The sequence below is a fragment of the Hyperolius riggenbachi genome, chromosome 10 (genome assembly GCF_040937935.1).
Source record: "Hyperolius riggenbachi isolate aHypRig1 chromosome 10, aHypRig1.pri, whole genome shotgun sequence".
NCBI lineage: Eukaryota > Metazoa > Chordata > Amphibia > Anura > Hyperoliidae > Hyperolius > Hyperolius riggenbachi.
Window position 1 is genome coordinate 222,023,493 of NC_090655.1, and position 26,496 is coordinate 222,049,988.

General features: G+C 44.9%; 1 protein-coding gene across 2 annotated transcripts; it reads right to left on the reverse strand.

The window, feature by feature from the left end:
* Window positions 1-10,798: 10,798 nt before the first annotated feature.
* Window positions 10,799-24,780, reverse strand: LOC137534575 (zinc finger protein 629-like). Of its 2 annotated transcripts, XR_011024370.1 has the most exons (6): window positions 24,728-24,780; window positions 19,376-19,520; window positions 18,554-18,709; window positions 17,952-18,030; window positions 13,872-15,218; window positions 10,802-11,019 (listed from the first exon to the last, which is right to left on the reverse strand). XR_011024370.1 is itself a non-coding variant. In XM_068256139.1 (5 exons), exons 2-5 carry the CDS (start codon window positions 19,487-19,489, stop codon window positions 13,930-13,932), a joined length of 1,638 nt encoding a protein of 545 aa, XP_068112240.1. In that variant the 5' UTR covers window positions 19,490-19,520; window positions 24,728-24,780; the 3' UTR covers window positions 10,799-13,929. The 2 variants fall into 2 exon arrangements, 1 of the variants encoding a protein (XP_068112240.1); XM_068256139.1 differs by having other exon boundaries at window positions 10,799-15,218.
* Between the last annotated feature and the right edge of the window lie 1,716 nt (window positions 24,781-26,496).

Below are 26,496 nucleotides of genomic sequence, written 5' to 3' on the forward strand. Positions count from 1 at the left end.
TTTTTTTCCCCGTCTCTGGTACACTTTAAGGGCCAGTGCACACCAAAACCCTCTAGCAGATCTGCAAAATGCTCGAGGTTTTTGAAGCAGATTTCAGAGTGATTCTAGGCATGTTTAGAGAGGTTTTCTAAACATGCCTAGCGTTTTTTGGAGAGTTTTTGTGTAGCAGATTACAAATATTGTTACAGTAAAAGCTGTTACTGAACAGCTACTGTAACAAAAACGCCTGGAAAACCGCTCTGATCTAGTGTTTTTCAAAGCTGTTTTCCACTTTCCTATACTTTAAAATTGAGGCAGAAACGCCTCAGAAATCTAAAAAATGCTGCAGGACACGAGTTTGCGTTTGTGGAAAAAACGAGCCTCTCTGGTGTGCACCATCCCATTCACTTTCATTAGCCAAGCGGTTTTCCCCCTGCAAGCGTTTTAAAAAACGCTTTAGAACCGCTCTTGTGTGCACCAGCCCTAGGCATAGCAGGAAAGTACTGTTCCCACTGCATGTCCCTTCTTCACATATTCTTCCACTTAGCATACATTACTATCAACATAAACTGGCACCTAATCCATGCTCCAGCAACCCTTCCACCACCATTGTAAACTACTACTCGACACAAAAGACATCAGTGTCAGTCTGACAAACCCTATAAAGGTATTTTAAGGTCTCTTTTTGTCCATGGGCGGCTGAACTGCTTGTTTGTTGGCTGAACGGCTCAGATGCAACACTAATGGGGGGGTTTGTCCATGGCCTGTGTCGAGTGCTAGTAAGTGCGCCCAGCTGGTGAACAGGAGCAACTTCAGCTACTGATGGAAAAGAGGCCCAATTGAGTACTGTATCTCTCTGGCCTCACTGCCTCATCTGATAACCCAGGCATGGGCAAACTCGGCCCTCCAGCTGTTACGGAACTACAAGTCCCACAATGCATTGCAGGAGTCTGGCAGCCACAGTCATGACTCATAAAGGCAAATGCATTGTGGGACTTATACTTCTGTAACAGCTGGAGGGCCGAGTTTGCCCATGCCTGTGCTAATCCCTTTGTCTCCTGTCCTAGTGTCTTCAGCTTACTAGCAGGGCCGGATTTGTACCTTCTACCGCCCAAGGCCCACTGTCACCAGCCTTGTGAGAGCTGAGCGATTCTGCATCTCCCGGGAAGGAAGGGGGGCGGATCGGTTTGTTGACGGCGGCTGAGCTGATTGATCCAGCCGCTGCCCGCATCAGCAAGCCGCTCGGCGCTGCCCAGGTCTCCAGCAGAGAGCCTGCATGCAGCCTACTACTGGCAGCTGCAGTAGTAAAGGGATGGCTCAGGACTTCGCAGAGCGGTTCTCGGAGCTGGTGACAAGTGTAGTCAACTTGTCACCACTTGCCGACCCACATTTTCTGGTAAATTCTGACGCCCTAGGAACCAGCCTTGGGGGCCTTCCCACAAATCCGGCCCTGCTTACTAGCCTTAATATTGTAAAGCTCACAAGGGCAGATGACCTCCCCCTAGTCTTTCTTGTTTCTGCTGTACTTTATCACACGAGCATCTACATTGGTGATGTCTTGAACCACACATTAAAGTGTACCCGAGGTGACATGATGAAATAAATATTTGTATGTACAGTGCCAAGCGAACAGATAACTAGATTGGGTTTCTTTTATTTATTTTTGTGCTTGAAATAGTTAAACTTCAGGCCTGCAAGTGACAGTTTCTTTCCTTGGATCCTTGGATTATAGCATAACTTTCACTGATAAGGAATCACAGCCATAAAACTATTTCCTGGTAGAGAAGGGCTTCTGAGAGCAGGGGATAGATAAAACAAGGTCAACAGTTCATGTATTTTAACTCTGGGACCCTTAATAGACAGTAATTTAGCAGAGACAATAAAACATTAAATCTAATTTGTAATTGTTTTAAACATCAAATAAAACCGTGGGATGTTTTTTTAGGAGTAGGAGGATAAATTCAATTGTTTATCTCATCAGTTTATTTACCCCCACGTGTTCACTTTAACTATGTATGTATGTATGTATGTATGTATGTATTTGATTTACCTGTACAACTGCTGTTTAAGTTGTTGTTGTATCTTCCATGTTGGGGGAATATATATTTAAGGAAAACATTTACAATAAATTTTAACTTTCAAAACCCCCCAAAAACGATGTATGTATATAGGTGGATGTCCTAAAAATACAGTTTTGAACTTCTCATGTACCGCATCTGGGCTCCCCACTATTTGTTTTGGATTATGTACAGCGCTACGGAAGACTTTGGCACTAGATAAGTAATAATAAAAAAGAATAATAATAACTAAGAGATTAATATTTCCTGAGGCTATTTGAATTAGACAAACAGATATGTACGTTTCAGCACTCAGTAGGCTTCATCTCTTATTAGATACTGGTTCTATTTAACCACCTCACCACTGAGGGGTTTTCCCCCTTGTGGACCAGAGCAATTTTCACCTTTCAGCACTCCTCCCTTTCATTTGCCAATAACTTTATCACTACTTATCACAACAAAATGACCTATATCTTGTTGTTTTTCGACACCAGTTAGGCTTTCTTTGGGTGGTATGTTTTGCTAAGTATGATTTTATGCTAAATTAATTTTAATAGGAATAATAAGAAAAAAATAGAAAAAAATTCCATTTGCCTCCAGTGTAAAATATGAGTGTGGGGTTGTCCAGCCTGAAGAAAGGCTCATTGACCTGAAACAGCGGGCTGTTGCTGAAATACAGCCACCCACTTTTTATACCACTACCTTTTAATGAATGTTCAATAAAGGGCTATGTTTTAAGAGAACAGTGCTGACCTATTTGGAGGACTACTTGCTGCCCCCTGAGGAATACGGAAGGACGGCTGGTCATAGCCCTCCACTTCGTTGTTTGGAAATAAAGGTGCATTTTTTCAGTTTTGCGTCCATCACTAATTACAAGCCCATATTTTTTTTTAAAAAAATAACAGTAATATACACTCTTGACATACATATTAAAAAAAAGTTCAGTCCCTAAGGTAACTATTTATGTCTTTTTTTTAATTGTCATTTTTATGCAAAAGTTTTATTTGGGTAACTATGGGAGAGTGTGGGAGGTAAGGGGTTAATTTTAATTGTATGTGTAGGTCTTTTTATAAAAAAAAAAAAAAATGTAAGCAAGGTGTAATTTTACTATTTGCCCACAAGATGTCGCATTATCTTTGAGCATACTGTTAGTACGCTAACAGGAAGTAAGGCGTGTATGAGTTACTTATGTTATTACAATGACCGCAGGCATCTCATTGATGCCGGTGTCATTGAAACCGGCACTTGGAGTGGATGAGAAATGTGTTCCCACTCACTCACACTGATCAGTGTACTAGTACAATGCCGTGGAGGGAGGGGGTTGCGGGCCCGCCCAGAGGAATGAGAAGACGAATATCTCCGCCCCTGGAACTATTAGAGAGCAACCATGGGACGTATATATACTGCCGCAGCTAATGGTTAAACCCTTTTTGAAGGATTATAACCCATAATAGTCTGTAAAAATACTATTCCTGCTACATGCCCCAAAGTAAAATACTATTTCCCTTTCATATTCTTGCTATCCCCCAATTACCCCTAAACTTGTCCCTAACCCTAAAAGCAAGAAAATGCCAGCTCAAAAAAGTCCTGTCCTGATGCTTTGGGGAGGTCACACGATTGTCACATTTAAGAGGCCCTGTTAATTACTGAGATTTCAGATTTGCATATTGCTGTATATTAGTATTTAACCCCACCATCCCAGTGATGTTTAGCCTTGGTTATTTAGTTATGCGGCCTTCTGCCCCAGAGCACTCTGGGAGATCAGGTTTCTGCTCACTTGGGAGCACAAAGCAAAAAAAACAAACATTCTGCAGTGAAGCACCTACAATCGGTAAAGATTAGGTCCTCCAAATTCTGCAGAGTGGTGACAGGACAGGAGCAGTCGTTTTACTTCTGAGCTCCAAGCGAGGCCGCCATGCAGCTGAAAAGGAGAACCAAGCTCGTCAGACAGACACCCCTTTGCAGGCAAGATGGCGCCGATCCGCCCAGCACAAGGCAGTAAAGGCGGGGGTGAGATCCAGCAAGGTGGCACAAAAGCTTGAAAAGTTTGCCCAGAAAACTGCAAGATATGAGGGGGGCAGTCTGGAGGCTGATGGGGATGCAGGGGAGTGGTGCACAGCTAAGGGCAGCATGGACAGGACTGATCAGGCCAATGATACCAAGTGGGGAAATTACAGAGTCACAAGAACTTGCTGTGGCTACTAAGAGCAAATAAGCTAATAAGACTCAAAGCATCAGAAGCATCAGAGAGACTGAAGTGGACTTGAAAAATAAACCAAAACCGATAACTAAGGAAAGGGAAGGCTCTGGGTCCTATAGAGCCTTCCTGTTCTCCTCACGGTGTTCGTGTTCCCCAACAGGCTCCCCCGTTAGCAGTCCACGACCAATTGGTTGTTCTTCTTCTGGGTTAGGGAGACTTCGGCAGTCTTCAGAAGCTCTCGGCCTTCCGAAGATAGGCCGCTCTGTACTGTGCACACACAAGCGCTGGGCTGGATTTACCATAAGGTGTTGTAGGCATGTGCCTACAGGCACCTGATGATGGAAAGGCAGCTTACTCCTCTTCCAGAGCTCTTCCCTCCTTCCCTATGCAGAGTCCTGATGGGAGTGGAAATGAGAGATTACTCACCCAGCTTTCGACATTCTACTGACATGCTCTCCCTTTAGTCAGAGGCACCTCTAGCTACCTAATACTTGGTGGCACCTCTAGCTACTAAATATTGAGGGTACCGCTATACTTAGGGGCACCTGTAGCTACCTATGACGGGCAAGGGAAGTAAAGGAGAAGTGACAGCTGGAACAGCCAGCACACTTGCGGTGCGGTTCGGAGGGGTTTGTAGGTTCATGGAGGGTGAAGTCTAAGGTGCCAGGACATCTGTGCCTATAGGCTCCTGTGATATAAATCCGGGCCTGCGCAAGCGCCCTCTCGCGCACTTGCACATGCACAATACAGAGCCACTGGTCTTCGGAAGCCCGAGTGCTTCCGAAGATTGTCAAAGTCTCCTGCGGCGGGAGATTCAAACAGAGGAGCCTGCAGGGGGAACGAGAAAAATGGGAAGGCTCTATAGGACCGAGAGCCTTTCCTCTCCTTAGTTGAGTATCTGTTTTTTTTAATGAATAATCCGCTTCAGACTCACTTTAAATGATATTTTGGCAGCAGGGAATACATGCAAAAATGCGATTGCAACTTTGTCTGAACAAACTGGTGGTATTTAAAGGATACCCGAAGTGGCATGTGGCATGATGAGATAGACGTGTATGTACAGTGCCCAGCACACAAATAACTATGCTGTGTTCCTTTTTTTCTTTCTCTGTCTGAAAGAGTTAAATATCAGGTATGTAAGTGGCTGACTCAGTCCGGACTACAGTGTGACCTTCACTGATAATAAATTCCAACCATAAAACACTTTCCTAGCAGAAAATGGCTTCTGAGAGCAGGAAAGAGATAAAAAGGGTCAATAGTTCATAGATTTTAGCTCTTGCATACTTCAATGAATGTGTCATTGAGCATTGAGCATCAGGGGAAAAAAGCCCGTGCAGTTTTCTTTGATGGGGCAGAGCTTAGCTAAAAATGAGACTTCTATAAGAAAAACAAAGTTCTGATGCTGTGAAACTGTTAAAGAAACACCAAGCCTTTTCAGTGCTGCTGAGTACATTTTTAGTCTGGAGGTTCACTTTAAGTATTTATATAGCACCAACATATTTTGCAGCGCTGTACAGAGTATATTGTCTTGTCACTAACTGTCCCGCAGAGGGGCTCACAATCTAGTCCCTACCATGGTCATATGTCTATGTATGTATCATGTAGTGCATTCTGTATATATTTTTGGGATGTGGGAGGAAACCGGTGTGCCCGGAGGAAACCCACACAGACTCTGGGAGAACATACAAAATCCTTGCAGATATTCACCTAGCTGGAATTTTAACCGGGGACCCAGCACTGCAAGGCGAGAGAGCTAACCCCTACTGCTGCGCACACAAAATATCTAAAGGTTCATAACAGGAAACCTAGGTGTGAACAGAGACAGCCTTTTCTGCTTATATGGCTTTTCAATGTAATTAAGATATCTATCCACCCTAAATAACAGCATACCTGTTCTGCTTAAATAACCCTGTCTGGTGAGTCTTGAATTTATCATCCTTTCATATCAGGTCACAGCCTCCAGGGTATCTGATAATTCGTCAAGGTGTTATCAGACTCTAAAAGAGTGTAGTTACCACAATAACACACCCCCTGCCTAGACTGCTCGTTTCTGTGAATGGCTGGGGACACTGGAACACACTCTTGTTTTCTGAAATACAAAAGCCCCTTGCAACCTATTGTGCCAGCTTTTCCACCTAATCTTATTGCTGCAGGTTACTGAGAGTCCCTTCAGGAAGCCAAAAGGCTAAATTACAGAACTGGATTAAACAGCAAGTAACCTGGTACTACTTAAAAAAAAATTACAAAAAAAAGAAAAAACATATGTACATTATTTCTAGAAAACCTTTGTATTCTACCTACTGCATAGGCTGTGTTTTTGCAAATTAGGTTCACCCTTGAACAAAGCAAGACAGGGTGTTGCCGACATTGCTTAAAGGGTACATGAAGTGGCTTGATGAGATAAACGTGTACAGTGGAGGAAATAATTATTAGACCCCTCACTGATTTTGTAAGTTTGTCCAATGACAAAAAAATGAAAAGTCTCAGAACAGTATCATTTCAATGGTAGGTTTATTTTAACAGTGGCAGATAGCACATCAAAAGGAAAATCGAAAAAATAACCTTAAATAAAAGATAGCAACTGATTTGCATTTCATTGAGTGAAATAAGTTTTTGAACCCTCTAACAATAAAAGACTGAATACTTAGGCCCGGTTCACATTGGCGGTCGCCGTCTGGAATCGCCGTGCCGGAGCCGGACCGCATGCGGAACGGACGCACGGCACAGCAATGAAAGTCTATGCGTCCGTTCACATGCGTCCGGACTGGAGCCGGACTCCGGCGTAAGATCCAACATGCGCTATTTTTTGGTCCGGCTCCTCCGGCAGACGTATCCGGAGCGGAGCCGGACTGTTGCATCCGGCCAATACAAAGCAATGAGAACCGGAGAGCGCACAACACACTGGCCGTAAAAAACGGACGCTCCACCCCACCTCCCATGCTTCCTCCATGCTACAGCGGCCATCCTGGACGGGGACACATGGGCCCAGCGCCCACAGAGTGGAGCAGCAGCGACCTCACGCTGGAGCTCCCCGGCAGCAACATGTCCGATACGTCTGATAACGAGGAGGTGAGGCCCTACAACGACCCCAGAGCTTCTGCCGACCTCCCAGACCCCAGGTATTATTATACAGCTTGTTATCTCAAACGGATCCGGACCGCAACCGTGTTCATACCGCACGGAAAACGGATGCAAACGGACCGGATCCGGAACGGATCCGTATAGGAACCGTACGGATCAGGTCCGGATCCGGTGCGGTCCGGACATCCGTTCCGGTTTTTAAAAAACCGCAAGTGTGAACAGGGCCTTAGTGGAAAAACCCTTGTTTGCAAGCACAGAGGTCAAATGTTTCTTGTAATTGATGACCAAGTTTGCACACATTTTAGGAGGAATGTTGGTCCACTCCTCTTTGCAGATCATCTCTAAATCCCTAAGGTTTCGAGGCTGTCTCTGTGCAACTCTGAGCTTGAGCTCCCTCCATAGGTTTTCTATTGGATTAAGGTCCGGAGACTGACTAGGCCACTCCATGACCTTAATGTGCTTCTTCTTGAGCCACTCCTTTGTTGCCTTTGCTGTATGTTTTGGGTCATTGTCGTGCTGGAACACCCATCCACGACCCATTTTCAGTTTCCTGGCAGAGGGAAGGAGGTTGTCGTTCAGGATTTCACAATACATGGCTCCGTCAATTTTCCCGTTAATGCGATCAAGTTGTCCTGTGCCCTTAGCAGAAAAACACCCCCAAAGCAAAATGTTTCCACCCCCATGCTTGACGGTGGGGACGGTGTTTTGGGGGTCATAGGCAGCATTTTTCTTCCTCCAAACACAGCGAGTTGAGTTAATGCCAAAGAGCTCTATTTTGGTCTCATCAGACCACAGCATTTTCTCCCAGTCACTCACAGAATCATTCAGGTGTTCATTGGCAAACTTCAGATGGGCCTGCACATGTGCCTTCTTGAGCAGGGGGACATTGCGAGCCCTGCAGGATTTTAATCCATTGCGGTGTAATGTGTTTCCAATGGTTTTCTTGGTGGCTGTGGTCCCTGCTAATTTGAGGTCATTCACTAACTCCTCCCGTGTAGTTCTAGGATGCTTTTTCACCTTTCTCAGAACCATTGACACCCCACGAGGTGAGATCTTGCGTGGAGCCCCAGAGCGAGGTCGATTGATGGTCATTTTGTGCTCCTTCCATTTTCGAACAATCGCACCAACAGTTGTCACCTTCTCTCCCAGCTTCTTGCTAATGGTTTTGTAGCCCATTCCAGCCTTGTGCAGGTCTACAATTTTGTCTCTGACATCCTTGGACAGCTCTTTGGTCTTTCCCATGTTGGAGAGTTTGGAGTCTGCTTGATTGATTGATTCTGTGGACAGGTGTCTTTTATACAGGTGACTAGTTAAGACAGGTGTACTAATTGAGTCGAAGTGTCTAACCACTCTGTGGGAGCCAGAACTCTTAATGGTTGGTAGGGGTTCAAAAACTTATTTCACTCAATGAAATGCAAATCAGTTGCTATCTTTTATTTAAGGTTATTTTTTTGATTTTCCTTTTGATGTGCTATCTGCCACTGTTAAAATAAACCTACCATTGAAATGATACTGTTCTGAGACTTTTCATTTCTTTGTCATTGGACAAACTTACAAAATCAGTGAGGGGTCAAATAATTATTTCCTCCACTGTATGTACAGTGCCAAGCATACATATATAATTGTTTTCAGTTTTTCTTATTCTCACTGTAAAGATTAAGAATTCAGGTATGCAATTGAACTTTCTCTCTCTCTCTCTCTCTCTCTCTCTCTAGTTGGACCCAGGACTAGTAACTCTCATTAATAACTAACTAAATCCATAAAACTCTTGCCTGGCAAGAAGGTCAATAGTTGATAGATTGTGGCTCTGGAACACTATAAGTGTCATTCAGCTGAAAAAAAACTACTTTTTTTAGCTTTTAAACACAAATAGAAACTGGAATTCTAAAATGTCATTTTCAGGAGTAGGAGGACAGATACAGTTGTTTATCTCATCAATTGAAATTCAGTTTAGGTTTGCTTTAACCACTTTGGTACCAGCCGTCTCCGGCACAAAAAACAGGGCCTACCAATGTCACGCTGCACAGACCCGCCGCTGAAGCTCACTCGCTCTGCTGTCACTATGACAACAGAGCTCTGTGAGCCAATTTCATTGTCTCCTCACCCTTATATGAATGTGAGCCAAAGAGATTGGCCGGGGTTGGCGACTATGGCTTGGAGCAGAGCTGCGGCGAGGAACACAGGTTTCCAGGGGCTGTAAGAAACCCCAGGTAAGTAGATCTGATTTTTTAAAATGTCTCAGATATTTCCTTTAAACTTTGTACACATGCTAGATGAAACTCAGCTAATAATGACCAGATCTGCTGAGAAACTAATGTGTGCACAGCAGCCAGTGATGCCTCGGCCAGTGATCAGTCTGGCAGGTTAATTTGACCCCTCCTGCCTGCCATATGACGTCATCTGTGCACTGCTCAGGTCCTCCTCCCCCCTGCCCGAAGGCTAGCGACGTGTTGGTACAGAGTCAGCCCTGCAATGTCACCCGGGGGATCGAGTCCCTACCAGGAAACTTGCTTCCAACATGTCTATGAGGCTTTAGAGAGCCAATTTAACCCTGTGGAAGTAGAATGGATTGCCTCAATCGATGCACATTTTTCAAGCAAAAATCAACACAGACTTCTGCTTATACTTCATATACTGGAGTTGACAAGCCTGTATCTTAAAAATGGTGTAAAATAAATTATCCAAGTAAGCTGCTATATTTATGGGGCTTGACTTCAAGTTATTTTAAAGTGTACCTGAGACGACTTAAAGAGGAACTCCAGTGAAAATAATGTAATAAAAAAGTGCTTCATTTTTACAATAATTATGTATAAATGATTTAGTCAGTGTTTGCTCATTGTAAAATCTTTCCTCTCCCCGATTTACATTCTGACATTTATTACATGGTGACATTTTTACTGTGGGCAGGTTATGTAGCTGCTGCTAGCTGTTTTGGCTATTGGAGACAGCTGTAAACAGCCATTTCCTGTCTGTGAACCTTGTTACATTGTGGCAAACTGTCAAAAGTACCACGGTCCTCAGAGCTTCTTGTGGGAGGGGTTACACCACAATATCAGTCATACAGCGCCCCCTGATGTTCTGTTTGTGAAAAGCAATAGATTTCTCATGTAAAAGGGGGTATCAGCTACTGATTGGGATAAAGTTAAATTCTTGGTTGGAGTTTCTCTTTAAGTATAAACGTTTTATACATACCTGGGGCTTCCTTTAGCCCCCTCTGCACTGGTCGCTCCCATGCCACCGTCCTCCGCATACTCTCTGTAGAAGCCCCATAAATTTGGGGAGTCTGGGTCAGTCTCGCTCCCGAGGCTGGGTAGTACAGCGCAGGCGCAGCGGGGCATGCGCACACGGTGGGGAATGCACACACGGTTAGGCCGTACATGCGCAGTAGGAGGAGGCGGAGGAAGCCAGCGTGGGAGCGATCAGTTGCGGAGGGGCTGGAGGAAACCCCAAGCATGTATAAAACTATTATACTTAAGTCTCCTCAGGTTTCCTTTAAACACACTTCTGAATAAATCACACCAACACTATTATTGATTTTATTCATTTTGTGATTGTTTGAATATCAATAATTTAAAAAGATCACAATAAAATCCATCCGCCTGTGACCAGCAGTAGCATTAATTTCAATGGGAAACGCCACCCACACTGGGGATACTGTAAAAGCTTCTGTTCAGTATCTTCTCATCAATTAACACTGGGCAGCTTGAATGACAACAACCAAACCAAACAAAAAGAGAGAAAGAAAGAAAATTGAAATGATGGACTGGCAGTCTCCTGTCTGAATTACTTCTGTAAATTTTGTACACAAAATCTCTAGCAGCCTCATGTTTCAAGTACTGGCAGTAGTAGCACAGAATGCAGTCATGTGGGTGGCATGGGAGGGGTTAACACACACAGGGCAGTTTGTAGCCTTTTTGTCACTCCATGCGAGAAGACCCCCCCCCCCCCCAAAAAAAAAAGGGACGAACAGAGATCCACAAGGCAACTTAGGCAGGTGCCTAGGGCCTGGAGATAGCCTAGGGGCCCTGTTTATGCTAACCCTCAACACATCTTGCAAAAAAAGCTAGGTAGCCATAAAGCATGGGCCCAAAGTCGTTGCTTGCCTAGGGCACCATTTCACTTTAATCCATTTCTGGACACACAGGGGGGCAGAGGTGGCAAAGGGGGACAGAAGGTGACACAAGGAGACTTAAGGAGGGACAGGGGGGCAGAAGGAGGCACGGGGGGAGCAGAGGTGGTACAGAGTGACTGAAGGCGGCACAAGGCTACAGAAGGCACAAGGGGACAAAGAGGTACAAACACCAACGAGGGCATGGCTTCATCCTGGGAGGTGTGGCTTAGTTGGGGCAGGGCTTTGTTCAGGGGTGGGCTTAATCAAGGGCATAGCACTCCCCAGGACAAATGGCACTCCAGGCAGTGGTCTGTATTGCCTGTGCCTAAAAATGCCCATGAACACACAGCAGAATACTTTGTCTTACAATGTGGTATCAGTCGTCAATGTAGAGTTGCCTGCGTTCAACAGAACAAGGGCCAGATTGCCATCTCACAGGCCTACAGGCACAGAAGACCTGGCCTTAAGGTGGCCATACACTGGTCGATTTGCCATCAGATTCGACCAACAGATAGATCCCTCTCTGATCGAATCTGATCAGAGAGGGATCGTATGGCTACCTTTACAGCAAACAGATTGTGAACCGATTTCAGCCTGAAACCGTTCACAATCTATTGTGGTGGTGCTGCTGCTGTTTAAACTTCCTGCCGGGCTAGAAGAAGTGAGGCATGCCGGACCTGGAGACCAGAGCGCAGACAGAGCAGCGGTGACCGGGAGACTGGAGTCGCGCCGGCGGAGCAGGTAATGTATGCGGGCTCTATTGCGTCGGCCGTCGGGCACTTGAACGCCGCTAGCGATGCGCTCTTTACCCGCGGGCGATCGACGGTTATTTTCCGCACGGCGCGATCGACGGGATCGGACGAAATGGATCGAAATTCGGCGTGTAGCGTGAACGATTGGCAGCAGATTCGATCCCAGTGATCGAATCTGCTGTCGAAACGGGCGCAAATCGGGCCAGTGTATGGCCAGCTTTAAACTCCACCCCTTATCAAATGCCACGCCCTTTTATATGCTGATAAACTGAGTTTAAAAAAATGTGTAAATATAAATATACCTTATCATTTAGTAAGCTTCCTTGTAAATATTAAAGGTGCCCATTCACTACTTGATTTTGCTGCTTGATCAACGATCCAATTTTATCATTTTATCAGATCAGGGAAAACCTGATTATGTTCAAATCCGATTGATAGAATTTGTCCGATACCTGGTTGAATCAACCAATTTACTCGATTGGACAGGATGGAAAATATTGTAAAGGAATCTGCTACTGTTCCCATGATTTCGATTGACAAAGAATGGATATTTAGTTTCAGAGCATAGAGACACAACATCGTTCAGCTCGATTAGTAAAGGAGATCTTGATTGCAGTGTGTGGGCCACTAGTCAATCGACCACACCTGATCGCCCAATAATCACTCAGTGTACAATCAAGCAATGTATGGTAACCTCTAGAGGCAAAAGCAGGCAGATTGCTACAGGCAGGGGAAGGAGGGGAGTTATCATATTTTGTCATTTAGTAGCCTTTTTAGCACCTGCCGCTTGTAGGCATGTGCCTACATTGCCTACTTATAAATCTGGCCCTAGAACTCTAGAGAAGCATGTGAACAGTCTGATCAGGCAATGGGTTTGTAAGGCTCTGATCTGCTGTCATCACTTACTGTTTTAGCCTACAGAGAAAACAGAACCTGTAGAGGGGTTCCTCATAAATTTGACAAAATTTGGTCCGGGTGGCTTGGTACTCCCGGGCAACCAGCAGGGGCGTAGCAATAGGGGTTGCAGAGGTAGCGACCGCATCGGGGCCCTTGGGCCAGAGGGGCCCCGAAGGGCCCTCCCCCAACTACAGTATTAGCTCTCTATTGGTCCTGTGCCCATAATAATGACTTTTATAGATACTTTGCATACTGGTAATCCTTAAGAAACTGTTTCCCATGCTTTTCTTGCACCTCTGACACTGTAGTTGCCATTAGCAGGTTTTGGTGCGCCGTATCAATTGTTATGTATAGAGTGCTTGGGGGGGCCCCATTGTCAAACTTGCACCGGGGCCCACAGCTCCTTAGCTACGCCACTGGCAACCAGATTTCCCTCCAATACGGGACAGGATCTTTGGTGGATCCATCTGAGCTGTGTTAATGTTTTGCTATCCTAACACGTTCCTCCCTCTTGATTTTAGATTGGGGAGTAGTATTGTCCTGTGCTTCTGTATATATGGTTTTCATGTACTTGATCTTTTATTTGTTCGCTCTTGGAGCCGATTTGTCTGGTCACAATGTTCTATTGCTTGGCAAACACTGCAGTACTCTATGTTTCTCTATATACTGGAACTGCTATTTTTTCTCTTTTAATAAAGACTGTTTAAAAAAAATAAAAAAGAGAAAACAGAAGCAACACATAGATGAAACCGGCAAATCACGACCTTACAAATCTATCAGCTCTTTCAATTTACCCCATGTTTCTCCATGAGCCATGCTAGTCACGAGCAACTCTAGTGGTATGCAATCAAGTTAGTCCTCAGAAAGACACGGCGGTTCCTCCAGATCCTCCCCCCGTGTGGCGCGTCTCACATGAGCCGATAAGGCAGTTTTGCTTGAGAAACCTTTCCCACACTTATCACAGGTAAAAGGTTTTTCTCCGGCGTGGACTCTCTGGTGTCGCCCAAGGTCAGAGTTACTGGTGAAACATCTCCTACACATGGAGCAGGAGTAGGGCCTCTCTCTGATTCCCGAATGCACAACCTGATGCCTGGTGAGATTTGATTTGCTTATGAATCGCCGACCACAGTCGGAGCAGGAGTAAGGCCGCTCCCCGGTGTGAGTCCTGACGTGGCGCACCAGATCGGAGTTGATGCTGAAACTCTTCTGACACTCCAAGCAGGTGTAAGGCTTCTCTCCTGTGTGGACCCGAGTGTGCTTCACCAGGTTGGACTTTGTGCTGAACGACCTCCCACATTCAGAGCAAGAATATGGCTTCTCCCCTGTGTGACTGCGCTGGTGCATTTCAATCTCAAATTTACTTATGAAACATTTGCCACACTCCAAACAAGCAAAAGGCTTTTCGCCCGAGTGTATGCGTTGGTGCTTGATTAAGCCAGACTTGTTGAAAAAGGTTTTGCCGCACTCTGCACAAAAATTTACATTGACTCCCGTGTGGAGTCGGGTGTGTTTACTAAGGCTTTTGGTACTGCTGTAGCATTTCCCACACTCCAGACAAGAATATGGTTTCTCCACTGATGGAGTCTGGCCAGTAACAGTGAGCACTAAATTATCTGTATATGGCAGATGATCTGTGGGCGTGTGTGACTCATCACTTCCTGAAAGGATTCCCTCCTCCCAGGATTCTCTCTTTATTGTGGTTGTGATATAGTCTAAGACTGCAGGACTATCGGCTTGGAAATGAAGTCCACCACCTGGTGATGCTTTCTCTAATCTAATGGATGCCATTTGTGTTGAGTTGGAAATATCGATGTCCAAGTGGTCTTCTTGTTCTTCCTTGATTTTAATCCGTTGGTATTGCGAAGAGTCCGTGGAAACAGACAAGTCAGAAGGAGGTCCATGTTCATTATTAAAATGACTAGATGCATTCTGAGTAATGCCTCTCGATATGGAGATGCCAGAGCACCGGAGAGGTTCTCCCACACATGAAGATGATGTAACTTTACCCTGAATGCGGGCAATGTCATGTTCCTGTGGTGAGGAGGACTTGGTGGTGGATTGTTCAATAACGATTCCTTCACCCATATTCATGCAATGCTGTAATGGAGACATAGGTGGGTGAGATCCTCCAGTCAGTAGATCTGTTGGAAAGAAAGACATGGTGGTGACAGACTGCAGGGATAAATATGGACAAATTAATAAAGAGGAGGGAATGGCTTATTGGAACAAGGATAGACTACAAATGATTTCCAGCATGACCAAACAAGCAGAGCAAAAATTTGGTAAAAAAGCTTTAAGCTTTAAAGTACCACATAAACAATGGGAAATGTTGAAAACACATGTAGTGGAGCTTAAAGTGAGAAGAATGTGGAGGCTTCCATATTTATTTCCTTCTAAACAATACCAGTTGCCAGGCAGCCCTGCTAATCTATTTGGCTGTAGTGGTGTTTGAATCACACCAGCTTCTGCCAGATCCCATCGCAATGCAAAAAATTACAAACATATGACCCTGCGGCAGAGTGTGCCGACAGGGTCATATGCATAGCACCGCCCCCGCTCAGTGAATTAACCCCTGCTGGGCAGGAAGTACGCCACAGGGATTACCTAGGATTCCTATTGGTCCGCGCCTATGTGACGCACCGTGCTCTCGTTGATGAAATTCCTGCGTTTACTCCATTTACTCCAAAGAATTTCGCCACAGCTGCGTTGCGCGGAAGTCATACAGTATTGCACCGCAGACTTTGGGACAAGTAATCATGTAGAGATGCACTCATAAAGTATGAATCATTTTACCTGGTGATTATCACAATATTTTACTTAGTTTCTGTCTCTGTTCATACATTAGCATTTAAACTTTTCAGAATGTTGATGGGTAAATTACCTCTTGGATGCAGTAAATGGCTTCATTAGTTAATTTACTACGATGTCATAGTTCTTGTAGTGCTTCCGATTGTTATAAACAAGCTTATTGTTATAAACGAGGGGTGACATGGTAGTGCCTTGCAGCGCTGTTTTGTTTGGATGGAATCCCAGCCGGGGCACTATCTGCAAGAAGTTTGTATGTTCTCCCCGTGCCTGCATAGAATTCCTCTAAGCACTTCCTATGTAGCCATTGAGAACAAAGCAGCGTAATGCCGCAGCACACGTCGCATTGCCATAGCAACCCAGCAACTGTGCCTCTCGCTGCGTGACTGTTCTGCACCGGCTGGCATCTACTTTAGCCACACCTCTCTAGGGTCCTCTCTGTGAGGATTCCTCCGGAGATCAGCATGTCACACTTTAGATAGTAGAAGCAGCGGTAGCATAAGGGTGGGGCCAACTAACTGAATATATTTAGAGGCAGCTCCCACCAGCAGTGACATTAGGTAAAAATTGCTGTCCCTACCAAGTGGTTCATGCGTCCCTCAAACGTCAGATTGTTACATGATGGATTAAAAGTGATTTAGTGGTAAACCTTTAAACATTTTAAAGTGAAAGTAGCATTTTTCATCAGAAATTTATAAACAGTTTTACAGAACTTTTATTTATTTTTTTACTTTTGCAACTGCTGTCCTTTAACTTCCCTGGCGGTTAATTTATTTTTAAAAATGGGCAAAAATGCTTTTTTTTTTTAATTTTTTTTTTGGTTTCATGTAAAGCTACCAGAGTGGTAGCTACATGAAACACCACTAGAGGGCGCATGTGGCCCTCTAGTGCGATCGTCGCCGGCATCAATAGCAAACAGGGGAACGCGTATATAACGCGTTCCCCTGTTTTGCTTCTCCTGTCGCCATGGCGACGATCGGCATGACGTCATGGACGTCAGCCGACGTCCTGACGTCATGCGCACTCGATCCAGCCCATAGCGCTGCCCGGAACTCATTGGTCCGGGCAGCGCAGGGCTCTGGCGGGGGGCCCTCTTCCGCCGCTGCGTGCGGGCGATCGCCGCAGAGCGGCGGCGATCGAGCTGTGCGCGCGGCTAGCAAAGTGCTGGCTGCGCGCACAGCACTTTGAATGTGGCGAATCGCACCACCAGAAGCAGAGAAATCCTCCTGCGCGGCATAGCCCAAGCTCAGCTCGGGCTTACCGCCAGGGAGGTTAAAGGGACCCTGAGCAGTAAATAAAAATGAAATCTGGACTTACTTGTGGCTTCCTCCAGCACCCCTACCCCGGCATCCTCTTCTGCTCTTTCTTGGTCTCGCAGGCGGTTCCGGTAATCGGTGACTTCAGGTGAAGTCCCGCATGCGTGCCCGTCGTCACGTCAGTCGCCGTAAGTGTCCTGCTCACGCATGGTTCTCTAAAGACTGAACCGCGCATGCTCAGGATGCTTACAGCGACCGCCGTGATGCCACACCCGAGGCACACATGCATGACCTCACCCGAAGTCGCTGATTACCGGAGCCATCTGTGGGACCAAGAAAGAACAGAAGAGGATGCCGGGGGACCTCACGGGATACGGGGGGTCCGGAGGAAGCCGCAGGCAAGTGCAAATTTCATTTTAATTTACCGCTCAGGGTCTTTTTACGCCTCTGCACTCAAACACTCACAATAAGAAGCAGTACAGCCCTTTTATATAATGGTGTGAGTAGTGAGTTATGACTGATTTCTGTGCATTCGACTTGAAGGAAACCTCAGCGCTGGTGGAAGGGTTTAGCGTGCAATGCTTTTGCATTCAAACCCTTTTGGAAGCTGATCTCCTCCGTTTAGTGCAACTGAATACAACTTGCATTCACGTTGTTCTTAACATTAATGGACTTCCAGCTTATTGTGGTTATGTGGTTGTTATGGTCGCACTGCATCACTACCACGCTTTGTGACCTCTCAGCTCTGTTGTGTTGTGATTTAATCCAGATACAACTTACACAGTATGAAAGGGACCTAAGACTTTATCTCACCTAAAAGTGTGATGGAATGAAGGTTCTTTGTTGAGACATCAGTCCTCAGATCCTTCAGTTCTCCTAAGGAATCATTCTTCTGCAAAAGGAAGCAGAGACACTGTCAGCTTTTTGGAAAGCTAACACACAATACAAATTCAGATACATCCTTTGTGTGGCTGGCAGGGTCGGATTTACCATAAGGCACTGTAGGCACATGTCTACTGGCGTCTGATGAGGGAAAGGCGGCTCACGCCCCTCTCAGAGCACTTCCTTCCCTCCTTCCCTGTGCAGAGTCCTGATGAGAGTGTAAATGAGAGGTTATTCACCCGGCACTCTGCATTCCACTGATGAGATCTCCCTTCAGTCAAGGGCACCACTAGCTACTTAATACTGAGGGTACCTCTGGCCACCTAATACTAAGGGACACCTGTGACCTAGGAAGGGCAAGGGAAGGGAGAAGTGACAGCTGAAACAACAGAACTTGCGGTTCGGTGGGGGTTTGAAGGTTTATGAAGGGCGAAGTCTAATGTGCCAGGACATCTGTGCCTATAGGCTCCTGTGATGTAAATCCGGACCTGGTGACGACTGGATAATGTCCTATAATCCCCAGATGTGCTCACCTCTCCTGTCAGCACCTCAGTGATCTTATTAATGACCTCTAGAATCTTCTCCTCAGTGTTTCTCTCAGCAGTCATGGAATAAGATGGAGATGCTGTCACTGGGGTCTGATTTCTGGTTAGTTCTCTGATAAAAGTCTTCTTCACCACCACATAGTCCTGCACAATGAGAGGAACAAGCTTTATTGATACATGAGATGTCATGAAACACTCCTATGCGAGGCAGGCAAAAATGGCGCTGGACATTATGGTGCCACTCTAGGCTATAATGTGAATTACGGCTATAGCGGCACTCAGAGGGTAATCTGGACACCGGCAAAAGACAGGAGAAAAACAGTGCAATTCGGCTGCCAGCAATAGCTGCATCTTACCCCTGAGTCCATGGTGGCCTGGAGGGGAATAGTAATTAACACCGCCAGGATTTTTGCAGGTGCAGGTTGAGCTGTTTTTCGACTTCACCCTGCGCCCAAATTTTCCAGCCCCGTTTTTGGATTTATGCCTCCTATGATGCTCTTCACTGTCACTTCTGTTTAATTAATAAAAATCAAAGTGATGTCACGAGAATTTGCCTCACCCATCACTCAGGGCGGTGTTTTGTTAACAAATACTGTAACAGTGATGTCATCTGACAGACAGTTCCACAATCCTCCTTTTATTAAGGTAAGTGATGTCATAAGACACACCTGGAAACCTCTTCATCTCAACAGTCAGGTTTGTGTTTTACTAACAGTGATGTTATGGGACACTCCCAGAATCCTTTTCACCTCTCCAGTCAGGTCATGTTTTTATTAACAGCAGTAAGTGGTATCCCAGAATCCCCCTCACCTCTCCAGTCAGCAGGTAGATGATATCCAAGGTTAAGTGTAATATTCTCTCAGTCTTGTGATTTCTACCTTTGTCCATCTTGAGAGAGATGGTCATGTGACTTGTTGAGGTCATTGTCACCTATAACCAAACCATAAAGCTTGATCTAAACAAAAGGGGGGGGGGAAAAAAATCACATGAGAAGACTGTAAACACATTCCCCATACACTGAGCGTGGTGACAGACATAGGGCTTAATTCATTAAGCATGAATGCATTTGGAAATGCAGAAAACCGAACAGCTGCTCAAAATTCAATTCATTAAGGCTGTTGTTGCATGGAAAAGTGAAATTACAGACTAGTGAGGTAAATTACCGACTTGTGCAGTAAACACCTCAATAAATGTCACACTTCCATTTTCGCTGGCAGATTCTAATCCATAGCACAACGAGCCGCATCGATCCTAATTTCAATCCATTTGATTGATAGAAATTATGATCAGATGGAAAATTTCAGTCGATTGGACAAAATCAATATCTATCCGTGTGTGGCCAACTCCAAACCTATACATTTTAAGGTGCTGTACTTTAAGTATTACGTTTCTAATAACCTGATTGTTCTATTTATATTTCTAACTATTAGACATGCCTTCCAACTTTTTGAGACGAGAGAGACACTTTAAGACACGCCCCTGCCACACCTCTTGCCACACCCATTACCATGCATACCACTAAAATTCATAAGCAAAATGTAATTTTAAAATTCAAACCACACTTGTCCTTTCTATCATTACTAGTTTTTCTTCATATTAATGTTTGGAATTAAGAAATATATCAATTCAAAGGATGGGAATAAAGTTTGGAGCTAATTAAAAACATGTTTCAGTATAAAAATACATATATTTACACAGATCTGTACATGAGTCCTGAAAGAGGGCCAAATGAGGAAGAAAGAAGGACAGGGGGATTAAGTTCTCAAAGAGGGACTGTCCCTCCAAAAGACGGACAGTTGGGAGCTATGTACAGTGGCTTGTAAAAGTATTCGCCTTCCTTGAAGTTTTTCACATGTTGTCATATTACTGCCACAAACATGAATTAATTTTATTGGCATTCCACGTGAAAGAACAATACAAGGTGGTGTACACGTGAGAAGTGGAACGAAAATCATACATGATTCCAAACCTTTTTACAAATAAATAACTGCAAAGTGGGGTGTGCATAATTATTCAGCCCCCTTTGGTCTGAGTGCAGTCAGTTGCCCATAGACATTGCCTGATGAGTGCTAATGACTAAACAGAGTTCACCTGTTTGTAATCTAATGTCAGTACAAATACAGCTGCTCTGTGATGGCCTCAGAGGTTGTCTAAAGGTGCCCATACATTAGAACGAGTACGGGCAGATTCGACCAAGAGACAAATTTATCTCTAATCGAATCTGATTAGAGATAAATTTGTCTCTAATCAAATCTGCTCATACACTACAGGCCAATTCCTGTCCCATTTCAGCATGAAATCATCAGGGAATCGGCTGAGCCGCCGCTGTCCGCCGTGCCGCTGCCTTGAAAATGTGTAAATGTATGTAATGTAGTTCATTTATACATTACCTGTCCTGTAGCAGCTACCGCTCGGTGTCCGTCCATCTCGCCGGGTAACAGCTGCATACACGCTAGCGGTGCATAGTGTTTGACGTCAGCCGCTATGCGCCTTCGTGACGACAGAGCGCCGCCGGCGTGTATGCGGAACCCGGAGATGGACGGAAACTGCGTGGAGGCTGACACCGGACAGGTAATGTATAAATGCACTACACACTGCATACATTTATACATTGCGGCGGTAGCGACAGGGGTTTCGTCGCTCGTTCGCAAATCGGCCGCCGTACCGCCACGCACCGACCAACCAACCTCGGCCCGAAATTTTACAACATGCGCGATCGACTGTGCGGCCAATTTCTGTCGGACATGCACTTGGCAGCACCCATTTTCATCCAATTCGATTATAATAATCGAATTGGATGGTCGATTGGTTGGTTGGTCGCCTAGTGTATGGCCCTCTTAAGAGAGTATTCGGAGCAACAACACCATGAAGTCCAAACAACACCCCAGACAGGTCAGGGATAAAGTTAGAGAAATTTGGTAGTTTTCCGTTAGCCGGGCGCATCCGATAGGTCACGTAACAAAAGTGTATGTTGGAACAAATGTAATTTAATAGGCACGTAACAGAATTACATTAAATTAAGTCGGCAGCAATGTAACAGATGAAGCCGCCGGCTTCGGCTCTCGGTCTCCGCCCCCTTGCCTCTCTCCTATAGAACACTGGCAGCGTGTCCCCCCATTGTCGTTCGTCGTGGCAGAGAATCCTGCTGTTCCTTCTTGCAGAGCAGGTGCTGGCAGAAGCAATGTCTGCAGCCTCCCCGCTCTGCTTGTTTCTTGCAACTGCTATTGAGACGAACGAATCTGGGGGGGACACGCGTCTGCCAGTCTGCCAGTGTCATTCTGTTACGTGCCTATTAAATTACATTTGTTCCAAGATACACTTTTGTTACGTGACTATTAATGTGATAAGTGCCACCTATCGGATGCGCCCGGCTAACGGAAAAGTACCAGATATTGAAAGCAGGCTTAGGCTACAAAAAGATTTCCAAAGCCTTGAACTTCCCACGGAGCACTGTTCAAGCGATCATTCAGAAATGGAAGGAGTATGGCACACCTGTAAACCTACCAAGACAAGGCCATCCACCTAAACTCATTGATCAGAAATGCAGTCGAGAGGCCCATGGTGACTCTGGACGAGCTGCAGAGATCTACAGCTCAGGTGGGAGACTCTGTCCATAGGACAACTATTAGTCATGCACTGCACAAAGTTGGCCTTTATGGAAGAGTGGCAAGAAGAAAGCCATTGTTAACAGAAAGCATAAGAAGTCCCGTTTGTACAAGCCATGTGGGGGACACAGCAAACATGTGGAAGAAGGTACTCTGTTCAATGAGAACAAAATGGAACTTTTTGGCCAAAACGCTATGTGTGACGGAAAACTAACACTGCCCATCACTCTGAACACACCATCCCCGCTATCAAATGTGGTGGGCAGCATCATGCTCTGGGGGTGCTTCTCAGCAGGGACAGGAAAGCTAGTCAGGGATGATGGGAAGATGGATGGAGCCAAATACAGGGCAATCTTGGAAGAAAACCTCTTGGAGTCTGCAAAAGACTTAAGACTGGGGCGGAGGTTCACCTTCCAGCAGGACAACGACCCTAAACATAAAGCCAGGGCAACAATGGAATGGTTTAAAACAAGACATATCCATGTGTTAAAATTGTCCAATCAAAGTCCAGATCTAAATCCAATCGAGAATCTGTGGCAAGATCTGAGAACTGCTGTTCACAAATGCTGTCCATCTAATCTGACTGAGCTGGAGCTGTTTTGCATAGAAGAATGGGCAAGGATTTCAGTCTCTAGATGTGCAAAGCTGGTAGAGACATACCCTAAAAGACTGGCAGCTGTAATTGCAGCAAAAGTTAGTTCTACAAAGTATTGATTCAGGGGGGTGAATAATTACGCACACCCCACTTGCAATAACTTTGCAGTTATTTTTTTTTTTAATGTTCTGGATTTTTGTTCCACTTCTCACATGTACACCACTTTGTATTGGTCTTTCACGTGGAATTCCAATAAAATAGATTCATGTTTGTGGCAGTAATGTGACAAAATGTGGAAAACTTCAAGGGGGCCAAATATTTTTACAAACCACTGTATTTGATATTGCACCTTTTGATGAAGCTGATGGTGTAAAACAGATACATAGATCAAGCATTGTTCTTATTTAAACGACAACTGAAACTAGAAGGATACGGAGGCTGCCATATGTATGTCCGTTTAGGCTGCTTTCACAGTGGGACGTTACAGGCGCACGTTAGTGCAGCCTGTAATGCACCCCCACCGCCCAGCAATGAAAAATCAATGGGCTGTTCACAATGCCCACGTTGCGTTACACAGTAACACTTCACGTCAAGACAACGTACTGAATGCAGTACTTTATACTCGGCTAAGTCGCGTTAGACTGTTTGCGCATGCTCAGTATGGGTGTTTTTTTTATTTAGGGGCGGAGAGGAGGCGGGGAGAGGCCGCTATGTAGCCAGGCACATGGCTACTTGGCATTCACTGCACTTGCAGTGTTTACTCTTTTGAGCGGCAGCTGATTGGCTGGCGGGACCACGTGATGCGGAGAGCTCCTCTCACGTGGTCTCCGCAGCGCCTCCGACAGAGCAGGCGCACCAAGAGCTGCTTTGTAACGCAGCTCTTGGTAGCGTCCTGCTCCAACACTACCAGGCATTGCGTTAGGGGCACGTTATGTGCCCTATAATGTCCCCTAAACGCAACGTCCTGGTGTGTAAGTAGCCTTAAGCAATCCCAGTTGCCAAACAGTCCTGCTGATCCTCTGCCTCTAATGCTTTTAGCCATAGACCTTGAACAAGCATGCTGCAGATCAGGTGTTTCTGACATTATTGTCAGATCTGACAGGATTAGCTGCATGCTTGTTTCTGGTGTTATTCAAACACTACTGCAGCCAAATAGCTCAGCAGGGCTGCCAGGAAACAGATATTGTTTAAAAGGAAATAAATATAGTAGCCTCCATATTCTTCTCACTTCAGTTGTCCTTTAAGGCACAGTTCCCCAACCCTGTCCTCAAGACCCACCAACAGTACATGTTTTGCAGAAAACCACAAACATGCACAGGTGGGGTTATTAGTGTCTCAGCAGAGCTGATTAACTACCTCTGTGGATTTCCCAAAAACATGCACTGTTGGTGAGCCTTGAGGACAGGGTTGGGGAACACTGAGGTTTATGTAATTATTAACATTTCAGTGAATGCGTACATTATATTCTCTGTATGTATCATACTTAAACTCACCAAAAAATATTTACATGTATTAAACAAACACATGTATCTAGACATTGTGTATACAGTGAAGTGTCATAATGATTAGCACATTGTAGGTTTATTATTATTATTATTTATTTATATAGCACCAACATTTTCTGTAGCGCTGTACATAGTGCAAAACAAATATTGGGGGACAAATATACATGAGAAATTTAAGACACTGTACAGTTGTTATATTCCATAGTAGAAATACATACATAGTTAATGTGCACTTTGAGATATCTCTAAAGTTGGTACTGTACTCAAGCATATACTAAATTACAGCAGTATGAGAATCACTACAAGGTGGGTCCCTGCCCTTGCTAGCTTACAATATACAAAATATATCTGCTTTCATAATTTATTACACTTCCTTATAAGTAAAGAGACTAGAACTAAGGTTTACAGTTGGTCTGCCCTAAACATTATAAATAGTAAGAATAAGAGAAGCCAATACCTGCTGCCAGTTTTGGCAATGTCTCCTGTCTACTTCCTGATCTTTCCCATCCCTTCCCAAACTGACCTTCTTGCTGGTGCTTACCTCATTTCCTGTCATGTGAGCTCTGGTGCTCTCTGGTGGTTATTGATTGGTATGGCATCAGCTCAACATGTTTATCCCATATAAGAGGCACAGACTAACCAGCAAGCTCATGGTGACCCAGAACTCATTGGGGTGTGTAAGGGACTACAATGGTCCTAAAAGCCCCCTTACTAAGATGTTAAGAAAAACAAAAGTTTGCTTTCCTAAAACAGAAAGAATTTGCGATAATTCAGGTTGGAGTGAGCTCGAGATGTCTCCCAGGCACCACTGCTGAATATATGCAAATTAACCATTGTGCCCTTAGAAGCTAAACACACCTCCAGAACCGCTGGAATGCAATGATGTGTCAGCTTGTTAACATGTACAGAGCCATAATAATCCAACATGCATACAGACTGTTTCGGATTGTTTGATCCTCATCAGTGCATGTCATGGATTAATTTGGCTCTATGGAGTAGGGCTTGTAAATCCGAGAGGCACAGACTAACCAGCAAGCTCATGGTGACCCAGAACTCATTGGGGTGTGTAAGGGACTACAATGGTCCTAAAAGCCCCCTTACTAAGATGTTAAGAAAAACAAAAGTTTGCTTTCCTATCCCATATAACACATTTGTTATTCTACATAATGACACAACCATTTTGAGGATTGCGGATAACTGGCATGTTACCCATGGATAGATCTAAAGTTAATCTGGTACAAATTTTTAAAAAGAGATCAAGGAATTTACAGGACACCTGACTTCAGAGGTTGCCGTATTTGTTTCAGGAGGAGAGCAATTTTCACATAACAGCACTGCTCCCATTAATTTGTCAATAACTTTATTACTGCTTATCACACATAAATGATCTATATATTGTTTTTTACAGGACAAATTAGGCTTTGAGTGTGTGATCATTTTGTTTAGTAATTACCTTGCGGAGGCAACAGTCCATGTACCTGTGTTCAATGCTTTAGATTCTGCTTCGTTTTCTTAGACTTTCTTCCTTTGAAGTCATTTTGTTACTCCACTGGATTCCATAGAGTTTCAGCCTTCTGCCAAGCCAAATTATGCAGAGTTCCAACTATAGCTATTTAACTATCATCTAGTCAGACTCTGAATTGTTTCAGCTGGCTGTCCAATCACACTCTGCCAAGTTTCAGCCTATTGCCCAGGCAGATTCTGCTTACTGTCCAGTCAGACTCTGCAAACGTCCAGCCTGCTGTCCAACCAGATTCTCCCTAGTTCCAGGCGCGTACATTAGTTTTCGCCGCCCGGTCACTTTGGCGCAGGGTTAGCCGAATAACGGCTCACCCTGCTGCTGCTGAAATTCCAGGCGGTGTTAATTACTATTCCCCCTCCGAGTCGTAGCAACTCGGAGGGAAAAGTAATTTGGGGTTCAGCAATTGCCGGATCCCCGAATAACCTGGGCGCGGGGCGCAGATATATACCAATGCTGCTATAGTCGCACCAAACTCAGGTAATACACGGCGCGTGCCGAGAAGCTCTGCCTGGGTTCCAGACTGATGCACAGTCAGATTCTCCTAAATTCCATCCTGCTGGCTGCCTGGTCAGATTCTGCAGAGTTCCAAGTTGCTGCCCTTCCAGACTCCCAAGCAGTTATCTTGCTGGATTCTACTGATTGCCAGGCTACTACCCATTTTAACTATATAAACTCCCACTCCACTGTCTAATTTAGAGTCTCTG